The sequence below is a fragment of the Lactuca serriola genome, chromosome 3 (assembly GCF_051521515.1).
Source record: "Lactuca serriola cultivar US96UC23 chromosome 3, Lser_US96UC23_V15, whole genome shotgun sequence".
NCBI lineage: Eukaryota > Viridiplantae > Streptophyta > Magnoliopsida > Asterales > Asteraceae > Lactuca > Lactuca serriola.
Window position 1 is genome coordinate 232,629,039 of NC_136410.1, and position 20,848 is coordinate 232,649,886.

General features: G+C 33.4%; 2 protein-coding genes across 7 annotated transcripts; one reads left to right on the forward strand and one right to left on the reverse strand.

Moving 5' to 3' along the window:
- Positions 1–10,709: 10,709 nt before the first annotated feature.
- LOC145093688 (bacterial trigger factor) lies at positions 10,710–15,322 on the forward strand. Its single transcript, XM_079031903.1, has 8 exons — positions 10,710–10,852; positions 11,661–11,755; positions 11,865–11,935; positions 12,340–12,428; positions 12,590–12,698; positions 13,474–13,487; positions 14,567–14,668; positions 15,034–15,322. The coding sequence occupies exons 1-8, from the start codon at positions 10,790–10,792 to the stop codon at positions 15,190–15,192; spliced, it is 702 nt and encodes a 233-aa protein (XP_078888029.1). The 5' UTR covers positions 10,710–10,789; the 3' UTR covers positions 15,193–15,322.
- An 896-nt stretch (positions 15,323–16,218) lies between these two features.
- LOC145093689 (polyadenylate-binding protein-interacting protein 12-like) lies at positions 16,219–19,445 on the reverse strand. 6 transcript variants are annotated; one of them, XM_079031905.1, is made up of 12 exons: positions 19,332–19,445; positions 19,203–19,250; positions 18,600–19,080; positions 18,352–18,462; positions 18,199–18,243; positions 18,015–18,087; positions 17,801–17,913; positions 17,613–17,672; positions 17,482–17,529; positions 17,303–17,371; positions 16,781–16,842; positions 16,219–16,510 (listed from the first exon to the last, which is right to left on the reverse strand). In XM_079031905.1, exons 3-12 carry the CDS (start codon positions 19,032–19,034, stop codon positions 16,453–16,455), a joined length of 1,074 nt encoding a protein of 357 aa, XP_078888031.1. In that variant the 5' UTR covers positions 19,035–19,080; positions 19,203–19,250; positions 19,332–19,445; the 3' UTR covers positions 16,219–16,452. The 6 variants fall into 6 exon arrangements, with proteins under 6 accessions (XP_078888031.1, XP_078888034.1, XP_078888036.1 ...); XM_079031908.1 differs by having other exon boundaries at positions 18,600–19,083; XM_079031910.1 differs by having other exon boundaries at positions 18,352–18,459; positions 18,600–19,100.
- Positions 19,446–20,848: the final 1,403 nt, after the last annotated feature.

Sequence of the window (20,848 nt, forward strand, 5' to 3'; positions counted from 1 at the left end):
CTGTGCATTGATTCTGTGTCCTATGACCTGATCCATACTTGGTACCCTTATGATGACTTAACGTATACTAAGCATAAATATATATATAGGTTCAGGTAGATAATAGATTGTGGGAACTCAGTTCAAGACCCCAATCCAACGAGAACAGGCAGTGAGGCGGAGAACACACATCCTATTAGCTGTCGGAATCTATTAGCATATATGTATCCTGTAGTGTATACATTAAGGAATCATAAGGTTAGCATTATGGTCCTAACCTTTGAAAGTAGCCTTTTACCAAGACTCGATTGTTTGAAAGCAGTCTTCTACCAAGACCCTACTGTTTTGAAAACAGTCTTCTACCAAGACTCTACTGTTATGAAAGCAGTCTTCTACCAAGACTCTATTGTTCCTTTTTCAACTGTAAAGTACATTCTCCCTAGTTTATAACCTATCTCGATTAGAGAATAGATCAACCTTCAAGTGTTACCGACACTTTATGAAAGTAATGGGAGAAATGAGTACCCTGATGTCGTTTATAATGACATACGGAGGTACTATCAACCTAAAAACATATGTGTGTTTTATTACGATCATAATGTGAAAGCTAGAACCCCTACTAACCCGCTCTCATGTATGGAGATTGAGGGAACCAAACGCGACCCGAGCAAATCCATGCAAGCCGTGTAATTCACATTAAAGTTAGATCCTGTCTGCGTGTTGTCATGCTATAGCAAATTTACTTATTTGTTATGTTCTGTTCTGGTATTGTTTGATTCTCTTTACTGTTTGTTCTGTCCTGTTCTGTTCTGTTCTGGGTGTGCTTCATTGTACTAGAAGTAATGAATAGCATTCTCCTAAACTATACCTATAATAGTTTACTAATGTTCTAATTGGACCGATACTGAAAAGACTCATTTATCTACAAAGTTATGCTTATACTTTAAAAATGGAGTTTTGTATAACTATAAAGTAACATAACCTTTAGAAGAGTTTTGAAATGTTTTAACAACTTATAAATAACATAAGTAACATTTTGAAAGAATGTTTAACAACAAATAATTACACAATTATCATTGTGTTCAACTTGTATTCCCCCCTTAAAACAATTAAAATAGTTAAAAGATTCATTACGGGGTATGAACTCACCTGATGTGGGTGATTCAAACGGGTATGCGCGTACGGATGAGAAGTTCCACGAATAAATTTCCGAGACACAATAAGTCCTAAATGATATTTAAGGACACATAATGACATGAATATAGTGTTTATAAACAACTATATGAAAGGAAACACCTTCCGGGACTAGGAAACACCTTAACCAAGTGTTGGAATCACATGTGATTCAACCTAGGAGGGTATAAAGGCACTTAAATGCGTTTACTACCATGAGTTCACGGACCAAGGGAGTTTACGGCCTTAAACTCATGGTTACTCATGGGTTAGTGCAAGTTTGAAGTCTAGGGGGTGATTTAGGGACATTAGCTTTAACCTAGGATGAGAAAGACCACATCTTTTGGCACTTTTGGGGTGTTTACGGCCCAAATGAGTTTACAACCGTAAATTCATGGCCAAATATTCTTATGAGGGTCCTAAAGGTCATAAAGAAGCATTCTAAATTCATGCCTAAGCCCTTGGAAGTGTTTGTTGCATCAAAACACATCTATTTTGAGTTTACGGCCCAGAGACCATTTGGTCATGTGTTTACGGCCGTAAACACTTATGGAAGATGATATTTTGGTTGTTTTAGGTCCTAAACACATCTAGGTAAAGTTCTATACTTGTCTCTTGGGTTATGGAAGGCATTTAGGGCATTTTGGCACACTAAAATGGAGTTCACGACCCAAGAACTTCATTGGCCGTGAACTCACTTTTGGTCCTTGTTTTTAATTGCTTTTGATGCCTAAACATGTCAAGGTTTGTCCCATGTTTGGTTTCCAAGGTCTAGGGGTCATTGGGCACACTTTGGCCCTTGAAATGGAGTTTACTCCCCAAGGTGTTCTTGGGCGGTAAACTCACAGATCTTGTTGTTTTCCTATGATTGCTAGTGTATTAAGCATATATAAAGCTTTAAAACAACACTAGATAGAAGTACTGACTTTCCGGAACAAAAGTCCGAAGATCCTTGAGAGAGAATTTGGCTTTTCCCTAGTTGGAATTGTAACTAATGAAAAATTTGGTTCAGAATTCTATATATAGTCCTGGGATTTTTGGCAGAAAATATTTTATTCCTGGAATCAACTCTAATATCATAGAGTTTTGGAATAACGGAGTTGCACAAAAATCCAAGTGCAACCTCTCTCCTGATATTTCCTTAAGTGTAAATCCTGAATTGCTCAAACTTATCCTAAAAGTTTGAAAGTTAGCAGCAACAGACTTGGTTTCTATCGAAGTGGAAATTTTTGGGTTGTCACAGACAATGTCTGAAGTAGTTCCATGTCATGTTCCAAAAGAGTCAATTTGCTTTTATTGCCAAAAGAAAGGGCATTGGAGACGAAGCTGCTCCATTTACCTAAGAGATCTAAGAGATGGGAGAGTCGAAACGTATGGCTCTAATATAGGTAAAATCCATTAACTAACTCTTTTAAGCTTCTATTCCAGATTCTTAATACATAATGTGATAAGATTACAATTGATGTTTTGTAGGATCGAAGAAAAGAAAGGAAGCTTAAGGGAAGAAGTGAGCAGAATCTAACCGTGAAGGAATGGATTTCAATCGCATTTCTCGAAGATTAGATTCTTGAGCTAATACTTAGAGTTAGGATTAGATTGCTAAGAAAGATGTATTAGCATAGTTTTTCAATGAATTACATTGTAAGGACAAATTTTTTTTTCCGCAATAAAATAAATTTTGATTTTATATTATTTATTTATCCTTGTAATGGCGTGTATGAAAAATTGATGTTTTGAATGATTAGCAATAATGGATTTGATTCTTAGTTATGTTATTTGTGGAAATGTCGAGAATTTACCAAATAGGGAGAGTTTCTCATCACCCAAGTTTCAATTGGACAGAAACTTGGAATCATGCAACTTGGTTGCACGATGAATGAGAAATTTCATATTTGGAAATTAGACTAATTCATTGACAAAGTGTCAAGTGAAGGACTAGGAGATCGAATACACAAAGTTGCGTGTTGATCAAGTCCACCATAAGAGTAACAAAGATATTCGTCATGATTTACTAAAGGTTTAGTAAATATGATTATACTCATAAGATTAGGTGTAATTATGAATTGATTAAAAAAGTTTAAATCAATAGCAGAACGAATAAGAAGAATCAAGTAGGCAGAAAGATAAAAGTTTCTCCATTCTAAGAAGAAGGGAGAGTACCTTTTATGCTTTATGATAGGTCTTAATGATTAAGAACCATATCTCAATTGATCATCTAAGAGAGTCTTAGTACAATTGTATGTCTAAGAAGAGGAATCAAGAATTGAAGAAAGGGTTAAATCAAGAAGTCAATCATACTCCGTTCCAAAACAAGTCTTAAAGTTAAGATTGTGACATTGAGTGATAAGTGTTAAGAAGGTTTATAACATTCATCAAATGTGGAAAGTTGTGATGTCTTGGATAAGACAAAGACCAACTAAGACCAATTTATGAAGTGTTTTGATAAAAACTACACTAACTCTTGAATATTTGGTTGTCAAGAAATGTTTATTAACAAAAGAATCTTATATGTCAAGGAGTCAGTGGGAGTCTTAATGCTCTTGAAAGGTTTCAAGAACAAATCAAAATAGACCTTATCGATCATCACTAGCACACGAGTTGAGGTTTACAACCTATCGTGTTGACACTATTTTGTTTCTGTGTCATTCCAATTGAGTTAATTATGCATGTGAGTCCTATGAGTTCTCATTTGAACGCATAAAAGGCAAGACACCTTAATCAATGAAAGGTACATTGATAAGAAAGGGTGAGCTGCTTAACTACTTGGAAGACATGGTGGGCAGCTGTGCTACCATAAGGCAAGAAATCAAGATTAAGAAAGTCCGATCCATATGAGTTTGAATTTGTCGTAAACTTTGGTTTTGACAAATTCACATGGATAGGAACAAATACACCGTTTAAATCTAAGTGTCATAAGATTTCCTTCTTCATGAAAATGATTGTGAGGAAATACTTTCACTAAGAAAGATTTTAAGAAGATAGTGATTGTAAAATTGCATTCTCGAATTCGATTATGGTTACGGTATCCCTTTCCATAATTTGAATTGTGAGGTTTGGCAATTGTTTAGACACACATATGAACTATCTAAGGCAAAGGTGTATAAGTTCAAGAAGCCTTGATAAAAGATTATCAAAGCACTAAGAAACATGAACTTAAGAAATTCATAAGTATTGTTTTTCTAAAAGTTAAGCTGTTTCCGAATACATGTCAAAGCTAGTGGGAGCAGAAGTGTTATGTTTATAATAATCATCATGATAGTGGGAGCATAAATGTTATGATTGTATGATTATTAAGGAAAGTATTGCAAGTTGGCAATATTAATTATAGAAAAAAAGAGTCAACATTTGCAAAGTTGTAAGGATGGAATAGTTGTTTTGCTATAATTAAGGGAGAGAAGATTATGCTTCATTTCAAATCTAAAGGCTTAGGTTGTGGAATGTTAATAAATTTAGTCAAAGGTATATAGTGTGTTCTTAAAATTTCGATTATGATTACGGCATTCCTCTTCACAATTCGAATTTTGAGAACATAGCAAATAAAATATTATGGCAGAAGATTGATGAAGTATCAAATCTTTATGCATCGTGTCCCATACGCTTCGGGTATAGGATTGATTGCAAATGCTATAATATTTGACCATTCTAAAATTTTCCAAATGTCTAGCGCATTTAGAGGGAAAAAGGACGAGAATCGGTTTTGACTAAGATAATTAAACAACTATCAAAGGACAATCCAAAGTTCGCCAGGGATTGGTCGCTTGTAAGTAGTTGGAAGTATAGTATTGGATGGACCATATCGACATTATTATGAATAGATAAGATTCTATTAAGAATGAGTTGTCATATGGAAAATATGGAAACGTGTCCGTATTGGGAATTGAATATTGAAAATCTATGTCTAGATTAGAAACTTTTATGCAAAAGGATGTTCAAAGGAATGTACTTTGAGTGAGAGACATCATATCTAAGGAATTGTATTGTAACAATATCTGATAGAGGACTTTGTAATATAATTGGCAATAGTCTTTATGACTTTGGTGCAGTGATATTACGAAAGGCTCATTGCACAAAATGTTAGAATCTAGCATATTCTATAAGTGGCAAGAATTTGATATTCTTTCACTTATGAAAAAGGATTTGGAGTTGTGAAATGAGTATGATTGGAAATGGATTCAATGTGATCTATTTCACAAAAGTAAGAACCATAGGTAAACATTGTGTGCATACTAGGAGCATGGGACAAGTGTGATAATTCAAAGAAGTTGATTAACCGAAACAACAAATAATGAGTAATCGATATGGTGATAAATAAAAAGTGTTTTATTTATACTCAAAGGTTTAAGGCCATATGGGATTAGTATTATTCTTGTGTTTCACTTTGCATGTTTGACTTCCTGAATAATTTAATTGGTTGAGAACAGTCAAATTATTCGAACGGGCCACAGTCGTTCATATGTTGGAAGTAGGTATGAATAAAGACTGTCGTGAATTGGTGTGTGGATTGTCTAAAAAAGTATTAAACATAAGCAAATGTTTGTTGCAACGTTCATGAGTGCTTAGGAATGTGATTTGAGCATTGGATTAAACCCACGCTCACTTGGATCACTCCATGAATTGTATCACGAGTGATTGGTGAGACGATAACATCTTATATTCTTGAAATCGAGATGTGTGAGTTGTATCTTGCAAATCAGTTGCACATTGATAATATGTAAACGCACCAGTAACTTGGTGTCATAAAACATATTGTTGTGTATGATTCGGTGAGTGAGTGCAGGCGAGCATTGAATCAAAGTTTATCCGTTCTTTTTATCCAAAGTAGGATAAAAGCGATATCTTTGGGCCCCTCGATGATTTAGTGATGACAAACGTAAATGTTCGGCCGGGCTAAGGCTAATTTGATTTGTTCAATTAGTCAGTCGTCATAAATCGAAAGTCGAGATATAGTACAAAGAGAATGATTTGAAATCATGTCTCATATGATATCCAGAATGGAGGAATATATGATCCCTTATCTAAAGGACACGCGTATCTGATAGGATCAGAGTTGACAGCGGCTTTGGAAAGCTACGATTGCAGATCAGGATCTGAAGTCATATGCATAATAGTTATTAGACTTATCCAAGTGGGAGACTGTTGGATTAGTGTCTAAGTCCATAACTATTTTGGTATGTACTTGATCCGATGGTGCATGGTCCTTTTGGGTTGCCTTCACCAAAGCAACTTGATAGGATGAATTATGGAGAGAAAGGATTAAATATGATTTATTAATATATTATGAGAATAATATATTAAAGGAGAAATCATATTGTTTAATTAATATTAGTCAATAATTAATTGGTAATTAGTTTTGTGACTAAAAAAGATTAATTAAACTTAAGGGACTGAAATTGTAATTATAAGATAATTGCAATTGGGCCATGGATTGCCTTGTATTAAGGAGTGGACGAATTATATGGGGAAACCCATAAGGAAATCGTCCAAGGCCTTAAGGAAAGGGATCCATGGGTTGCTTAGGGCTTAAGCATCCAAATTAGGGTTTCCTTGTTGGATAACCCTAATAGCCTCATATATATATATATATATATATATATATATATATATATATATATATATATGACCCTTATGACCCAAAAACGTGGCTAAGCATCCTTCTAGGGTTTCACACGTTTTAGGGCAGCCTCCTTCCTCTCTCCTCCTCATCCTCTTGCTCTTGGTGTTTGTGAACCATTAGAGGAGTGACATTTGTGACTCTAAGCTTTCTAAAGTCAATACAAGAAGGATTTGGGATTGTTATTGCTACATAACAATCAAGGTAATATCTTAAACCCATTCTTATGTTAATATGATTACTTGTATGCTAGAATTAGGGTTTATAGTCTTGGATAACTTGCATGTACAATAGAGAAACCTAGATCCACGCATTAGGGTTTGTATGAGCACATAGGATGTTCTTATGACCAAAACCCATCAGAGTTGACCTTGGACTAGGGATGGGTCAGTCAATTAACCTAAGGATACTTACGAGTGGCTAATCTATGTTTATGGGTTTGTAGCCAGAGGATTACCGGTGCAGCAGCCAGACGTCTAGCAGTCGGACTTTCGGTAGCTACTCTTCGAGGTGAGTTTCCTTCCAGTAGTAACGGGTCTAAGGCACCAAGGCTGACCCGTATAGATGATATGCTAGTGTCGGAGTGTGGGTAGAGCCCGTATCTCATGGTTGAGTTTGATTATGATATATGTCAGTATGATAGATTTGTCTATACTCGTTGTCTGTGTGATACTTGTATGTTATGGATTAACAACTGAGTGTGGGCGAGGCCCGTATCTCTCTGATAGTGGAGTGTGGGCGAGGCCCGTATCTCTCAGATAGTGGAGTGTGGGCGAGGCCCGTATCTCCCAGATAGCGGAGTGTGGGCGAGGCCCGTATCTCCCAACTAGCAGAGTGTGGGCGAGGCTCGTATCTTCATGAGTGTGGGCAAGGCCCGTATCTCCTAGTTGTTCATTGTATGTTGTATGGTATGAGGTATTATAAGGGAACTCACTAAACTTCGTGCTTACAGTTTTCAGTTTTGGTTTCTGGTAACTCTTCTTCGAAGGGGAAGGAGCTGGTGCGGTAGCGGCCCATCACACACATGCCTCGTTTTCCGCACTATGAGATCTTCCTGGGGATTTGTACTCTGACATTATTATGTTTATGAAAATGTTTTCCAGACATGTGATATCTTTTATGAAATGTTATGATCAGTGAACGTTTTTATTTCTAATGCTTTACTAAGTATATGTTTTAAAAATGAAATTTTTGGCTTGTATTTTTGGGATGTTACATAAGTTGATGTCAATTGAGGAATTAGTTGGTATTTCAAATTAAAAGTGATAGTTTCATTTTATTACTTTTTTTTATAGTTTATTTTAGCATTTTTTTTCATTCATAGTTTAGCTAATTTTCATGCATATTTTCTTTTTTGTTATTTTATGACCATTTCAGGTATTTTCTACTTTCGTGAGCATAATTGCAGATTTTAAGGAGACTAGCAGATTAGGATCTTTGGGAAGCAATTGGACTTGGAGGACAACAAGGACTTTGGGATTGATAGCTATGGAGTGGGCTTGTTGATTATTAGAAGGCTTGGAGGAAACGAACTTTAAATTTGCAAGAAATGGAAGAATATTTGATCGTACAAAGATTATTGACCGGGAGTTGGGGCCTCCCAACTTGTTTAGGGTTTATCAAGCTTTGGCTAATCTTCATGTCTTGAACCCCTTGTTGAGTTTTGTTTTGGCAAAGTTAGCCCTAAATTCCATGCATGGACGTAAAGCTTGCAGCTTTACGTGGTATATAAGCCTTGGAAGGCTAGATCTAGAGTTTGGGGCCTTAGTCTCGCTTAAAAGCGTCTAAATAAGAGAAATGGTTAAAGGGACTTAACAAGTTGGTCAACTAACTCGACGAGTTGGTTAGGGTTTTAATCGACATTCTGGACCCTGTGCAAATTCGACGAGTTAGTGAGATAACTCGGCGAGTTTACTCGAATTTTTCCAATTTTCTGAGAACAGAAGGAACTCGACGAGTCGCATAGATGCACTCGACGAGTTAAGTCAACATAGACTGTTGACTTAAGTGTTGAGTTTTATTGAATTTTAGAGTTTGGTCAAGTTGTGAACTTTGGAGACCATGGAGGGGTAAAATGGTCTTTCACCCTTTCTGAGATTTAGTAGAGGGGTTAGCTTAACATCTTTAGAGGTGTTAATATAAATTGTTAATAAGAGGTGATTGTGATATATATAGGCGGAGTCTAGATCGACAGTTGAGTGTAAGACATTCTTGCTTTACTTACGAGATGAGTCTTCTTACTATACTTACCTGAGTGGTATTTACTGTGCGACCGAAGGGTCTTATCTGCTTAATAGTTATCATTTTGAACATTTTTTCCTTCATCAGATTATTGAAAATTAAACATAAATAAATGAAATTAGAGGTAATAGGCACTAACTTTGATTCATATGTCATTTTCATTCTTAATAAAAAAACAAAAAAAAAAAACTTTAAAAATGTAAGTTGAATATTCTATAACAATGAAAAAAATTGCTATGAAAAATTAAATTTTTTTTTATCGATTTTCGACCTATAATAACAACGGAGTTAGAGCTACATAGAACCCTTCAAATGTATAAAATATTTTTTAGTTTTAACTAAAATAATACATTTATGTTTTCAAAGTAAACATTATCTAAGTGCAAAGTTTTTGTTTTTATATTTTTATAGATTATTTTTGTAGCAATAAAAAGGTAAGATGGTAAAATTATATTGGATTGTGTAAATTCAAAGGTTGGTTTTACTGTGCTATTTTAGTAATTTAATTTTGAAAAATTATGGACTTAAAAAATGCCATCCGGCAAAATTTAATTTTTTTTGTTAGATAGAAAGATATAAAATAAAATAGAGTTTCACCTTTACATATTTATATCCTATAAATAAAGGTAAAAAATAGGATGAGTTAAAGATGCCTTGCTAAAATAGACTTTATGATAAATATATTTTTGAAGAACTAAAGTAACATTTTAGAGGGTGAATCGATTAGCATGAAATATCCAACTTAGAGTTTTATATTTATGTGAGACATGATGTTGGAAGTTCGATTCTTTTAAACTACCTATTGTGGTGTTACATATAAAGAATTTTTCCATGAAAATCGTTATGGAAGCTAGGTTTGTCTTGTAAAAAAGCTCGAACTCGAGGTGCTCGTTGAAATAAAAGTTTTGATTGAATGAACACCACATTGGTTGTAGTGTCTTCAAACAAACCCAATGTTGAGTCAATCGTTATGGAAGTTAGGTATGTACTGTAAAAAAACTCTTGCGACTAGGCTCCTGCTTAATTAAAGAAGCTCTAAATCAGGGTGCCGATGAAATATTACAAGTGACTTTGCTTAATTCGTTTGGCCGTTTAAAAAAATAGTGAATTGGCTAATAAGAGGGTGTTTGATTTTCCTTTTGAAATGACTTTTTGGACTTTTGGCTTTTCAAAAAGGAAAATCTTCAGAAAAATCCTAATATTTCACCATAATTTACGAAAAAGTCCCAAATTAAAATTGGTTTATCAAAAAGTCCCGATTACCGGAAAAATAACGATTTGACCTTTTTTTCCGGTTTACCGGTTTCAATATTTACTCGGTTTAATTAAAGTCTCATTATTTTACCATAATTTACATTAAAGTCTCATTATTTTACAATAATTTGAGACTTATTCGTAAATTATGGTAAAATAATAGGACTTTATTAAAACCGGGTAAGTAATGAAACCGGTAAACCGGGAAAATAGGGTCAAATCATCATTTTTACTGGTAATTGAAACTTTTTTATAAACAAATTTTAATTTAAGACTTTTTTGTAAATTAAGATAAAATATTGAGACTTTTTCAAAAATTACTTTTTAAAAATCAAAATTTTAAAAGTTTTTTGATAAATTGAAAAGATTTTTAATAAAAAGAAAAAGTGACGTGTAGAAATTTTTGGCTTTTTTACTTTTAGTTTTTAGTTTAAAAAAAAACACTGGCAAACCCCGAGTTACCGAAAGGATTGGACAAAACAAAGCGTTGGTGAGAGCAAGCGAGCCTTTAGCTAGAGAAGCTTAACGACAATGGCGACCATGAAGATAACGATGAACGTTCCTCAAACATTTTTCCAATTCAAAGACTGCAAAGTAACTTTCTGCAAACCCTACCTGTACTCCGATTCCATTTCTCGTAGATTTCTTATACTATGACTGCAATGCAGTAAATAAATCCATATCCTATTTGATTATATAGAATAACATGTTAGCTTATGCAGTTCGAACTCAAAATTAATCGGAAAGGAGTATATAACCTAGGATTATACCTACTGAATAATTAGCTCAAATATGTCAACTGCGGGACTGAAACTTCATGCTGATTTGCCCCGCATTTCTATTTGAGATGTAAATTGCTTACGCTGCCACTGCTAAAGTTTTTAGGTCTTAGTGTCATGTTAGAATTAGGGTTCCAAAAGGCAGTGAGCTTGAGAATCTATATGGGAGGAGGACGAAAATTAGTTTGTTTATGGTGGAATCAATGAGAAAAGTCTCTCAATACTTCCTCATTTGTCAAATTGATTATGTTGTGTGAAAATAACTTTATACGTAGGAGTTGATGCTGCCATTGTGAGTAGTTATAGCTATGAGTGAAGCAGAATGCATTCAGACATTATGTAATGCTTATTATCCTCTCCAAAACTCCCTCTATTCCATGTAGGAAAAAGAGAGGCATAGGTTGATTGTTAAGGTCAATGCAAACGCAAACCACCTTTAAGTCCATTAAGTCAAAAGAAACAACACCTTAGTCTTGTAATAATGTGAAAAAGTTTTCATCAATTCACTGGATTTTATATCAAGTTCCAAAAATTGAAAAGTCATTAAATTTTGAGGTAAATTGCATATCAGTATCCAAAATGTTCTAATGTATATCAACTGTTACACTGCTTCCTGTCTACAGCATCCTACTATTAAGAGCAACCACATACATGTTCTAAGTTGGCATACATTATCAACTATCAATCTTTTCTCTACAATCCAAAGTCGAGATGCAAGGTAACTTACTATTTTCTTGTGTAAAAATAATAATTGTTTTCACAGATAACCAAGTTATTTAAGTAGTTAAAGTGTTAAACCATAGGTTATAACCTTTTGCTTTACACAGAACAATGGACTCCTGCAACTCCCGTAAGATTCTTGGCTCCTATGTTAGACCACTACTTGCTGTTGAACCAGGTGATCTTCAACTTTTCAAAACCCCTCCAATAAAATCCATAAATAGCAACGTACTTTCATATGCTATGTATTACTATAATGTATATCATCGTACTTTTATCTCTCTTTTACAACATTTTACTTCTATTTTTTTCTTGTTAAGGCATTGTACTTTCAACAATCTTGAATCTTCCTAATTACAACATTGCACTTTCATTTATTCTTATTAGGACATTATACTTTGAAAATTTTATGCAACTAAAGCAGTGATTTTTTGTTTTTTATTCGATGACACTGATTTGATTGGATAGATTTTCAGATTACAATGCTATAATTGGAATAAATCCATGAAAGTACTTGCTATTTATTGCATTGACTTTTAACTGAAATCAGATTTCAGAAGTTATTTATATAATACATGGCAGGTGTTGAAGCTTCAATATCAGATGAGAATGTGGTAGTTATAAAAAATGCTAATATAGTTGTGGAGTCCCAAGATGATGATAAGATGCAAGTGAGCTCAATGTCTTATACTACTAATTTCTTATGCCATTTTCATGGATTATATATACGTTGTGCCACCTCACTTATACGAAAAGATAAAGTTCTTTTTTTTTTTTTTTTTTTATGTCTTAATTTATTATTCAGACATTTAGTGAGGATATTTGGTGGCAGGTAAAAGTGGAATTATCAGGGAAGGAGACACAAATTGTATTTGATAAGGTTCTCACAAATTTGGCTCGAACAGCACCACCAGTTCCAGGCTTCCGCAGACAAAAAGGAGGTAATGTCTTAATTTACAGAAAAAATGACTAAATTGCCCTTGTCTTTAAAGTTTCTTTTTTCCAGTCAAGAGTTTTTATTTCTCTCTCTCTCTCTCTCTCTCTCTCTCTCTCTCTCTCTCTCTCTCTCATATTACAAGTCCTTCAAATTCCAATTCCTTTGACATATTCCAATTTCTTCCAGAAAATTTTGCGAGCTAAAATCTCTTTTTGTTTAATTTTAATTATCCTCAAGTTATTTTGTGATGTAAAAGCGAAAGCACTGAAATTATTTGGTGAGAATTGAGATTTTAGAGTATTTGGTGCCTAGGGTTTCTCCATATACAAACCAATTTTCATTGCTATGAATGTTTATATTTTTCAAAGTATAATAATGTCCTGATAAGAAGAAAATTGAAATTACAATGTTATGTCAACATTGTACTTCCGATTGTTTTCTTATTAAGACATCGTACACCTAAAAATCATCCAATCATAGCTTTATACTTTTACTTTTTTTTTTTTTTTCTTATTCTGATATCATACTTTGAATAACTAATGAAAATCCTTAGTATGTGGATGACATATTGACATTGCTATAATGAGGTAGGTTTTTTCAAATTACAATGTTGTAATAGGGAAAATGATTGTAGGGTGTTATAATAAATAAAATAACATAAGTATGTTGCTATTTCTTGCATTTGAACCTATTGATTATTGCTTACTTTTCCACTCCATTCTTGTTTGTTTTGTATTTCTAACCTTGTTTCTCTTTTGCATGTGGATGGTGGCTTTCAGGGAAAACATCCAAGGTACCATCACGTAATCTATTTATTTTATGCAACATTTTACCTTTTTCCCAAATTATGCACCAAAGTGTTATTTTTAGAAATATTTTTTTTCCATAAATGCTAATTAATGCAACAATGTTTTACTGTTTTACCAAATTATGCAATAATGTTTCACTATTTTTTTTTATCAATTTATGCAACAATGTTTCATTTTATTAACAGTTTACACAACAATGTTTCATTTTACCAATTTATGCAACTCACACAAGTTATTCTACCATGTTTTACCAATTAAATATTGCATGTGTTGGTCGTAAAATGAAATGTCATTGTATATTTTATATAAAAAACCACTTTGTTGCATAAATTTAGGAAAAAAGTGAAATGTTGTTGCTTAAATACGCATTTAACCATTTTATTACATTACAAATTTAGAAAAAAAAGATGAAACATTGCTGAGAAAAATTAGATGCGTAATCTGATTGTATTATTCACTTTCTAGAATTATAATATTTATAGACAATTGCTTGTTTCCATGTTTGCCATGAATATGATGCAACCATTGGAATTTTAATGCTTTTGTCATTTTTCTTGAGATGATGGCAGTAAAAGGCTAACAGCAAGAAAAAGCAATTTACTTTTAATTACATGTGTATTATAGCACCCTATAATTAATTTCTATTTATTACAACATCCTACTTTTAATTTTTTTTTATTAAGACATTATACTTTGATCAATCTACCCCAATTATAGCAATGGAAATTTCTTATTTGGATGTTATTGCTATTATTGGTAGATTTTTCAAAGTACATTGTTGTAATTGAAAGAAATGAAAATACGATGATATAATAAACTAATCAATGAAGTATGTTTCTGTTTCTTTCATTTAAACCTTTATTCTATATGTAACTTTGGTTGTCCCTTTGTGAAATGCCTCAAATACCCTCTAATTACAATAAAATAAGGAAAACCTTTTGGACTAGAATCAGTAGCATCATCAAGTAGTATGACGATGGGCAGTTCGGTAATTCTAACTTTGAAATTTACCAAAAAAAAAAAAATCTTCCGATTTATATAATAATTCGAAAACTTTTTTCAGGTCCCGAAAAGCTTTCTATTGTCAATTATTGGTGAAGATCGTGTTACAAAATTTGTCATTCAAGAAATAGTTACTTCCACTGTGGCTGATTACGTGAAAAAGGCAAGTTATTATTTCTGTTTTATTTGGTCATTTCTTAGTATTTGGCATGATGGAATTGGTGAAGGACTGGAATGATTCAATCCACAGGAATCGAAAAAAGTTGTTTGTTTGTTTTTTGATGGAATGTGATTTCACAGTAGTTTTAGTCAACAACTTAAAGTTCTGTTTTCTAAAAATAACTGTAAAATTGCATTGCTTTTATTATAATTGTATTTGGGTTGGTTTGAAAAATCTACCCAATTATAACATTATAGGACATTATACTTTGATAGATTATTTCAAACTATAATGCTGTAATAGAAAGAAATAAAATTCGAATGTTATAACATACAAATCAATGAAATTACATTGATATTTTGTTGCAGAACAATATTTTGGTAAAAGAAAACAAGATCAACACAATTCAAAGTGCAGAAGAGCTAAAATCATCATTTAACCCTGGGAGTGATTTTGGATTCAGTGCAACATTAGAACTCGAAAAACTAGATACTGAAACAAGTAGTTCAGACACGACTGAAGCATGAAAAGCTCTTAATTCTTGTATGAACCACATACTATTTATCTTACTTGTATTAAGGAATGTCTCTGTTTTCTTTTTAAGATACAATTATGTAAATGAAATGTGAAATGCAAATCATTTTGTTTGTGTGGAAATTAAGATGGTTTTCATTTTATGACTTCCCATTTAGTCATGGATGATAGACTTTAAAATGTATTATAATTTTTTGCAAAAGGGTTATTCTTGTTGGAACATACTAGACTGATATAAGAGCTTATTGTCTTAATGAAGCCCAATCCTTATTGGAATTGAAAATTGTTGAGATTCAAACTTTTGACAATTTTTGCAAATATATCATCCCAGAACTACTGTGTTATATGGTGGGGCATGTTCAACCTTAATCAAGGGACATTATGATATATCTGTTCATGTTAGCTGTGGGACCGGTTGGTTAATTGCTTTCACCAAAAAAACATGTAATGTAATATGAATGTTGCTTCATGTTTACATCTTGAAAAAGAAAGTAATGATTAGTTTAAATGGAACATTGATTCATATCAATTATCAAACTCGATCTAAAGAGTGGGTTACTAACCACAATGAAAAGGGTCAAGATCAAAAACATATATAAACATACACATTTCATCATTCGTTAGACCTTCTCTATGTGATGAGATTCTAATTGTTGAGGTGTAAACTTTTATATAAAAAAAAAGTTTCTGGGTTCAAAATTCGCATATGACCAAAAGTCCAAAACATAGCTACAACTTCCCAGTTTACCTAGTGATTTCACCCTTGGGTGGGTTTAATAATAGGTGTTGTATGAATAAAATATTGTTGGGATTAAATAATGTAAAAAACATATTTGAGGAAAAAAAAACAACACCGATAAGGAAAAGGAAAGAAAAATAAACAAGGGTAACTTTCTAAAATGTTAATTTCTTAATAACCTTTGTTAAGTCGTTATTTCATTATTAAATAAAAAACCACCTCACATATCACTTAAAACCTATCAAGTAAAAAAAAAAAGAAACAAATTTCATCATAAATATATAAAAAAAAAAGATAAAATTAAAAGCTGAAACAAAACTGTATGCTTGTTCCCATCTCTCTACAATTTTAAACAGATAGCTCTATAAACATATTGAGACTCCGAGATGCATAACACAAACGAACAAACATAAACAAACATAAACAGTCAATAAGTTTCATGTAATATAATCTACTACGTTGTGTAGGTGTATATTTAGATAGATAATAACTATCACCACCACCAAACCCATCATCAATGCATGGCAGGGCGAGGTGCACGTGGGCGCACCGGGGTCTTCGAAGGACTTACCCTGCAAGCAAACAATCACACAGATACATGTCAAAACATGAATTTTATCACACTTAACTACTATTATTCTTCTAACAGTAACAACCCCTGAGCTGGACCACACTGTCTGTCTGGCTAGCCCAAAAGCATCATGTGAGATGTAAATCAGGTACTGAGACTGAGACTGAGACTGAGACTGAGACTGGAGCCCTTTGAAAAAATCTATCCGATTATAGCATTCGACTTTTAATGTTTATTTATTTATTTATTTTATGAAAGTAAAGTATGTTACCTTATCGGCAATGATCCCAATACCGCACCACTACAGTTCAGGGCAGCAATTGCACTCTCGGCCTATAAATGCAAGAAATAACAACATACTTTCATTTATCTGTTTATTAGTGTTAAATACAAGAAACATCAAAATATTTTTCCTCATTTGTTTATTATTATTAGAGTTGAATGCAAGAAATAGCAATAAACTTTTGTTTGATTTGTTCATTATAACATCCTACTTTCAGTTCTTGCTATTACAACATTGTAATTGGAAAATCTATCGAATTATATTATGTCATCGAAACACAAAGTAATTTTCACTGAATAACTGGATAAAATTTTCATAGTATAATATCTTTATAAGAAATAAATATAAAAGGGTAATTCTATAATTGGGTAGATTCTTCAAAGTACAATTTGTTAATGAATTCAAAAGATGTGAAGTTTAAAATATATAGGCCAATCAAGTTTGACAAACATATTGCATATTAAAGCAAAAAAAAACAAGATAAAAATACTTTAAAAAAAAAAAACTCACCATCACAAACTCCACAAATGCAATACGAGAGGAATGATGATAGTCTCCAAGCAACCTCAAGCGATAAACCTATCAAAAGCAAAGTTAATAACAACATCTTATTAACAATTCATATCACAACAAACTACTCAAAATGTTTTAAATGTAAAACAAAAAAAAAAAACTATAAAAGTATAAACCTCTCCACAAAGTGATTCAAAAAAGAGTTTGACATCTGCCTGAGTAACCTGCTTATAACAAAACACAGATCACACAAAAACATTCATAAAATACAAACACACACAAAAAAAAAAGATAAAACTTTAACTACCTTCTTATCAATGTTAGTACAATAAATAGTCCTTGCACACATTTCCCTTTCATCTTCAGACTAAAACAACATCAAAATTAATAGAGTTAGCACAACTGTGTACAATTGTACATAAATTATTTATTCAAGCTTCACAAGTCAAAAGTCAAAAGTCAAAAGTCAAAAGTCAAAAGTCAAAAGAATCTCACTCGAGGCAGAAAAGTGGGATTCACTGGTGCTATTGCAGTCTTTGAAGGCAAAACCCTAACTGGATAGAAACCAAGCATTGTTCCAGCAAGAGTTAATGCATTCTTTGCACCTTCTGCAAAAACATCAGAGAAACTAAATGTAAATTATGTAATGCAAAACATATATATAAGATATTACTTATTAAAGGCGCATAAAAAGGTTATATTTGCATACCCTCATCAGTAAACTCAACAAAAGCAAAACGAAGAACAGAATTAGGGTCACCACATACACGGCAATCAACAACCTTTAGTGGAATGAAAATAACCGAATAAGAGGAATAAAAGTTAGACAACTTTGATGTATATGAGCAAAATCAAAAGGCTTTAATGGTGGGAGTAACATGTTTAAAACTTACCTGTCCACAATGAATAAAAAGTGCTGCAAGTTGTTCTTCAGTTACCTGTAGTCAAACATCAATAGATTATTATTAGAAATTATTAGCTTGTAAAATTCAATGAAGTTGATATGATTACATTATGTGATAAACTGATAATATAAATCTTTTTACCTGTTGATCAATGTCGGACACATGAACTGTTCTCTTAATGGCATCTTCTTGTTGTGCCAAGTTAGTTCGGCTATTCATCCTCCTCTTTCCATTGCTAAAATGACCCTTCTTCTAAACATAAAACGATAAAAACCTAGATCAATCAGCAACAGAAATATAGGAAACTGCAAGTGTTGATTGATATCAATCATGAAATGAGTTAAGACAAGCAAGAAGAAATGGAAATGAGGATATGGATAAGAGTATACCCTTCCGGTGTTAATGCCATCGACATTGGCAAAAGCTGTGTGGTTATTTTGGAGTAGGAAATCATTAACAGCAGCATAACCAAAGTGAGTTGCAGGAGATGGTGGTTGTAGTAAAGCCCTATTATAAACGTTCTTGGAGAGTGAAGGGGGAACAAATTCTTCAGCCATAGGATTTAATTTCGACAGGATTTCCTCCAAATCTCTCATATCTTTCTTAAAACCCTCTTCGTGGCCATCGCGATCAGCCCCATTCACTACCAAATGATGCTGATGATGATTCGAGACACCATTTCCATTTATTAAAGTGCCGTTTGTGTTATTAGACGTTATCTTCTTCTCCTGATTTGACCTCGAAATCAAAATCGAAGACTCTGTCTGATCAGCATCCTTTGATTCCACCTGGTTATTCGACACACCGTTCTCAACAATAGCCATGGTATCGATGAACCACCGACTGACACTCGTCTCAAGGAGCTTTTCCCTGCTTATTAATTTTTTTTCCTTTATAGATTTTAGTCCGATCAATATTCGATGATAAACGACACGATCAAAAATCGTAAATTGAAATTGAAGAAGGAAGCTGTAAACATTTATTAAAATTACCTGTTTGGAGAATCTAAAATGGAGTGCTCATCAATTGATCGAAGTAAGCTGAAAGATCGTCAATCGAGATTTTATATATTGCGTATGTAAATCAGATGAAACTAGAACAAAAGTCAGAGGGGAAAGAACCTTGTTCTTCAATAATGCATCACTGTTTCCTTGTTTGAGAAAGAGAGAGAGAGAGAGAGAGAGAGGGTGTTCCTACTTCCTAGTATGGTCCGTTTCGGCACTCTAAGGCTTTGATATGGCACAGGGTCCAAGAAGTGTATTTTTATTTTGATTAATGGCGATTAACACATTTTTAGCATTTTTACCAAATTGACAATAATAAATAGGGAAATTCATTAAACTAACTATTATAATATAATTTTTGCTTTTTAAAAAACAAATATTTATTCCGGAATATAGCATTTCAGAATATTTTTGGTCATTCTGAGTTGGTGTTGGTTGGTATTAGACTTGTCCAAAACTCATACATTTCATATTATAAAAATACATTTAAGAGATTAGTTTGGATATACAGACGTTCCCAGACAATATTAAGGTATTTATATTGTCATTTTTGTTGTATAAACTCATAAATGTTTTGGATACTAAACAAAATGAATTCATATAAGGAATTTCTTAGAATACAAGTTTCTAGTTGAGGACAACGACAACGAATCGAGAAATCTATGCAATATATTGCTCCAGATTATTAAGGGTGACAATTTTGGACCTAACCCAAAACCCAACACGAACCCAACCAAAAAATAAACGATTTTGAGTTGAGATTTCTAACCCGTTAACCCGCCTATTTCATGGGTTAGGTTTGGGTTTGCGGGTCGACCCGCCAAATATATAGGATTTTTAAAAAATATTTAATATTTGTTAATTAATTGGTGTTTGCTTGGAGCATGTCCTAGAATGCTAGAATCGATAAATCCAAATCAGTTGTAACGCCCGATTCTCAGGTATTGCTTAAATAAGATTTATTGGGTTAAGCTCTACTTGACGAGTTGGTTGACCTACTCGTCGAGTAGCAGCTGGATGAGATCGCATTTTAAGTGACCTACTCGACGAGTCCATGTTGGGACTCGGCGAGTAGGAGTTGGCAGTGGAAACCCTAAATCCCGGGGTTTGCACCTCTATTTAAAGGAGCCTTAGCCTCCTTTGGCCTCTTTGCAGTCTTTGAGAGCCCCTTAAAACCCTAATTCGTGTGTGTGCCTTGGTGTGGTGTTTAAAGCTTGGAAAAGAGAATCTTGGAGGAAGAAGCTAAGAGTGCAAAGGAAATTGAAGCAAGGAAGGAGTGGGAAGCAGGCTTTACCTCAGCTAGCATCCTTTGGAGGTATCAAAGTGCCATCCCTACTTCCCTTTATCCCTTTTGTTGAGTTTATAGGGTTTTTTTTATGGATTTTCAAGCTGGTATGATGAGCTATGGGATAGATCTGAAGTTGTAACTTCAGATCTGGACCCTCCTTGGATTCTAGAAGCATAAAGTCATAGTCTTAGTTGTGATTAAGGTCCCTCTTGAGCATAAAGTTCCATTAAGAACTTAAATTAGGCATTTAGAGCCTTTATAGCCATGCATGCACGTAAAGTTTGCAACTTGACGTGATAAGCATGCCTTAGAAGCTTGGATCTATGAGTTGGAGCCGTTGCATGGC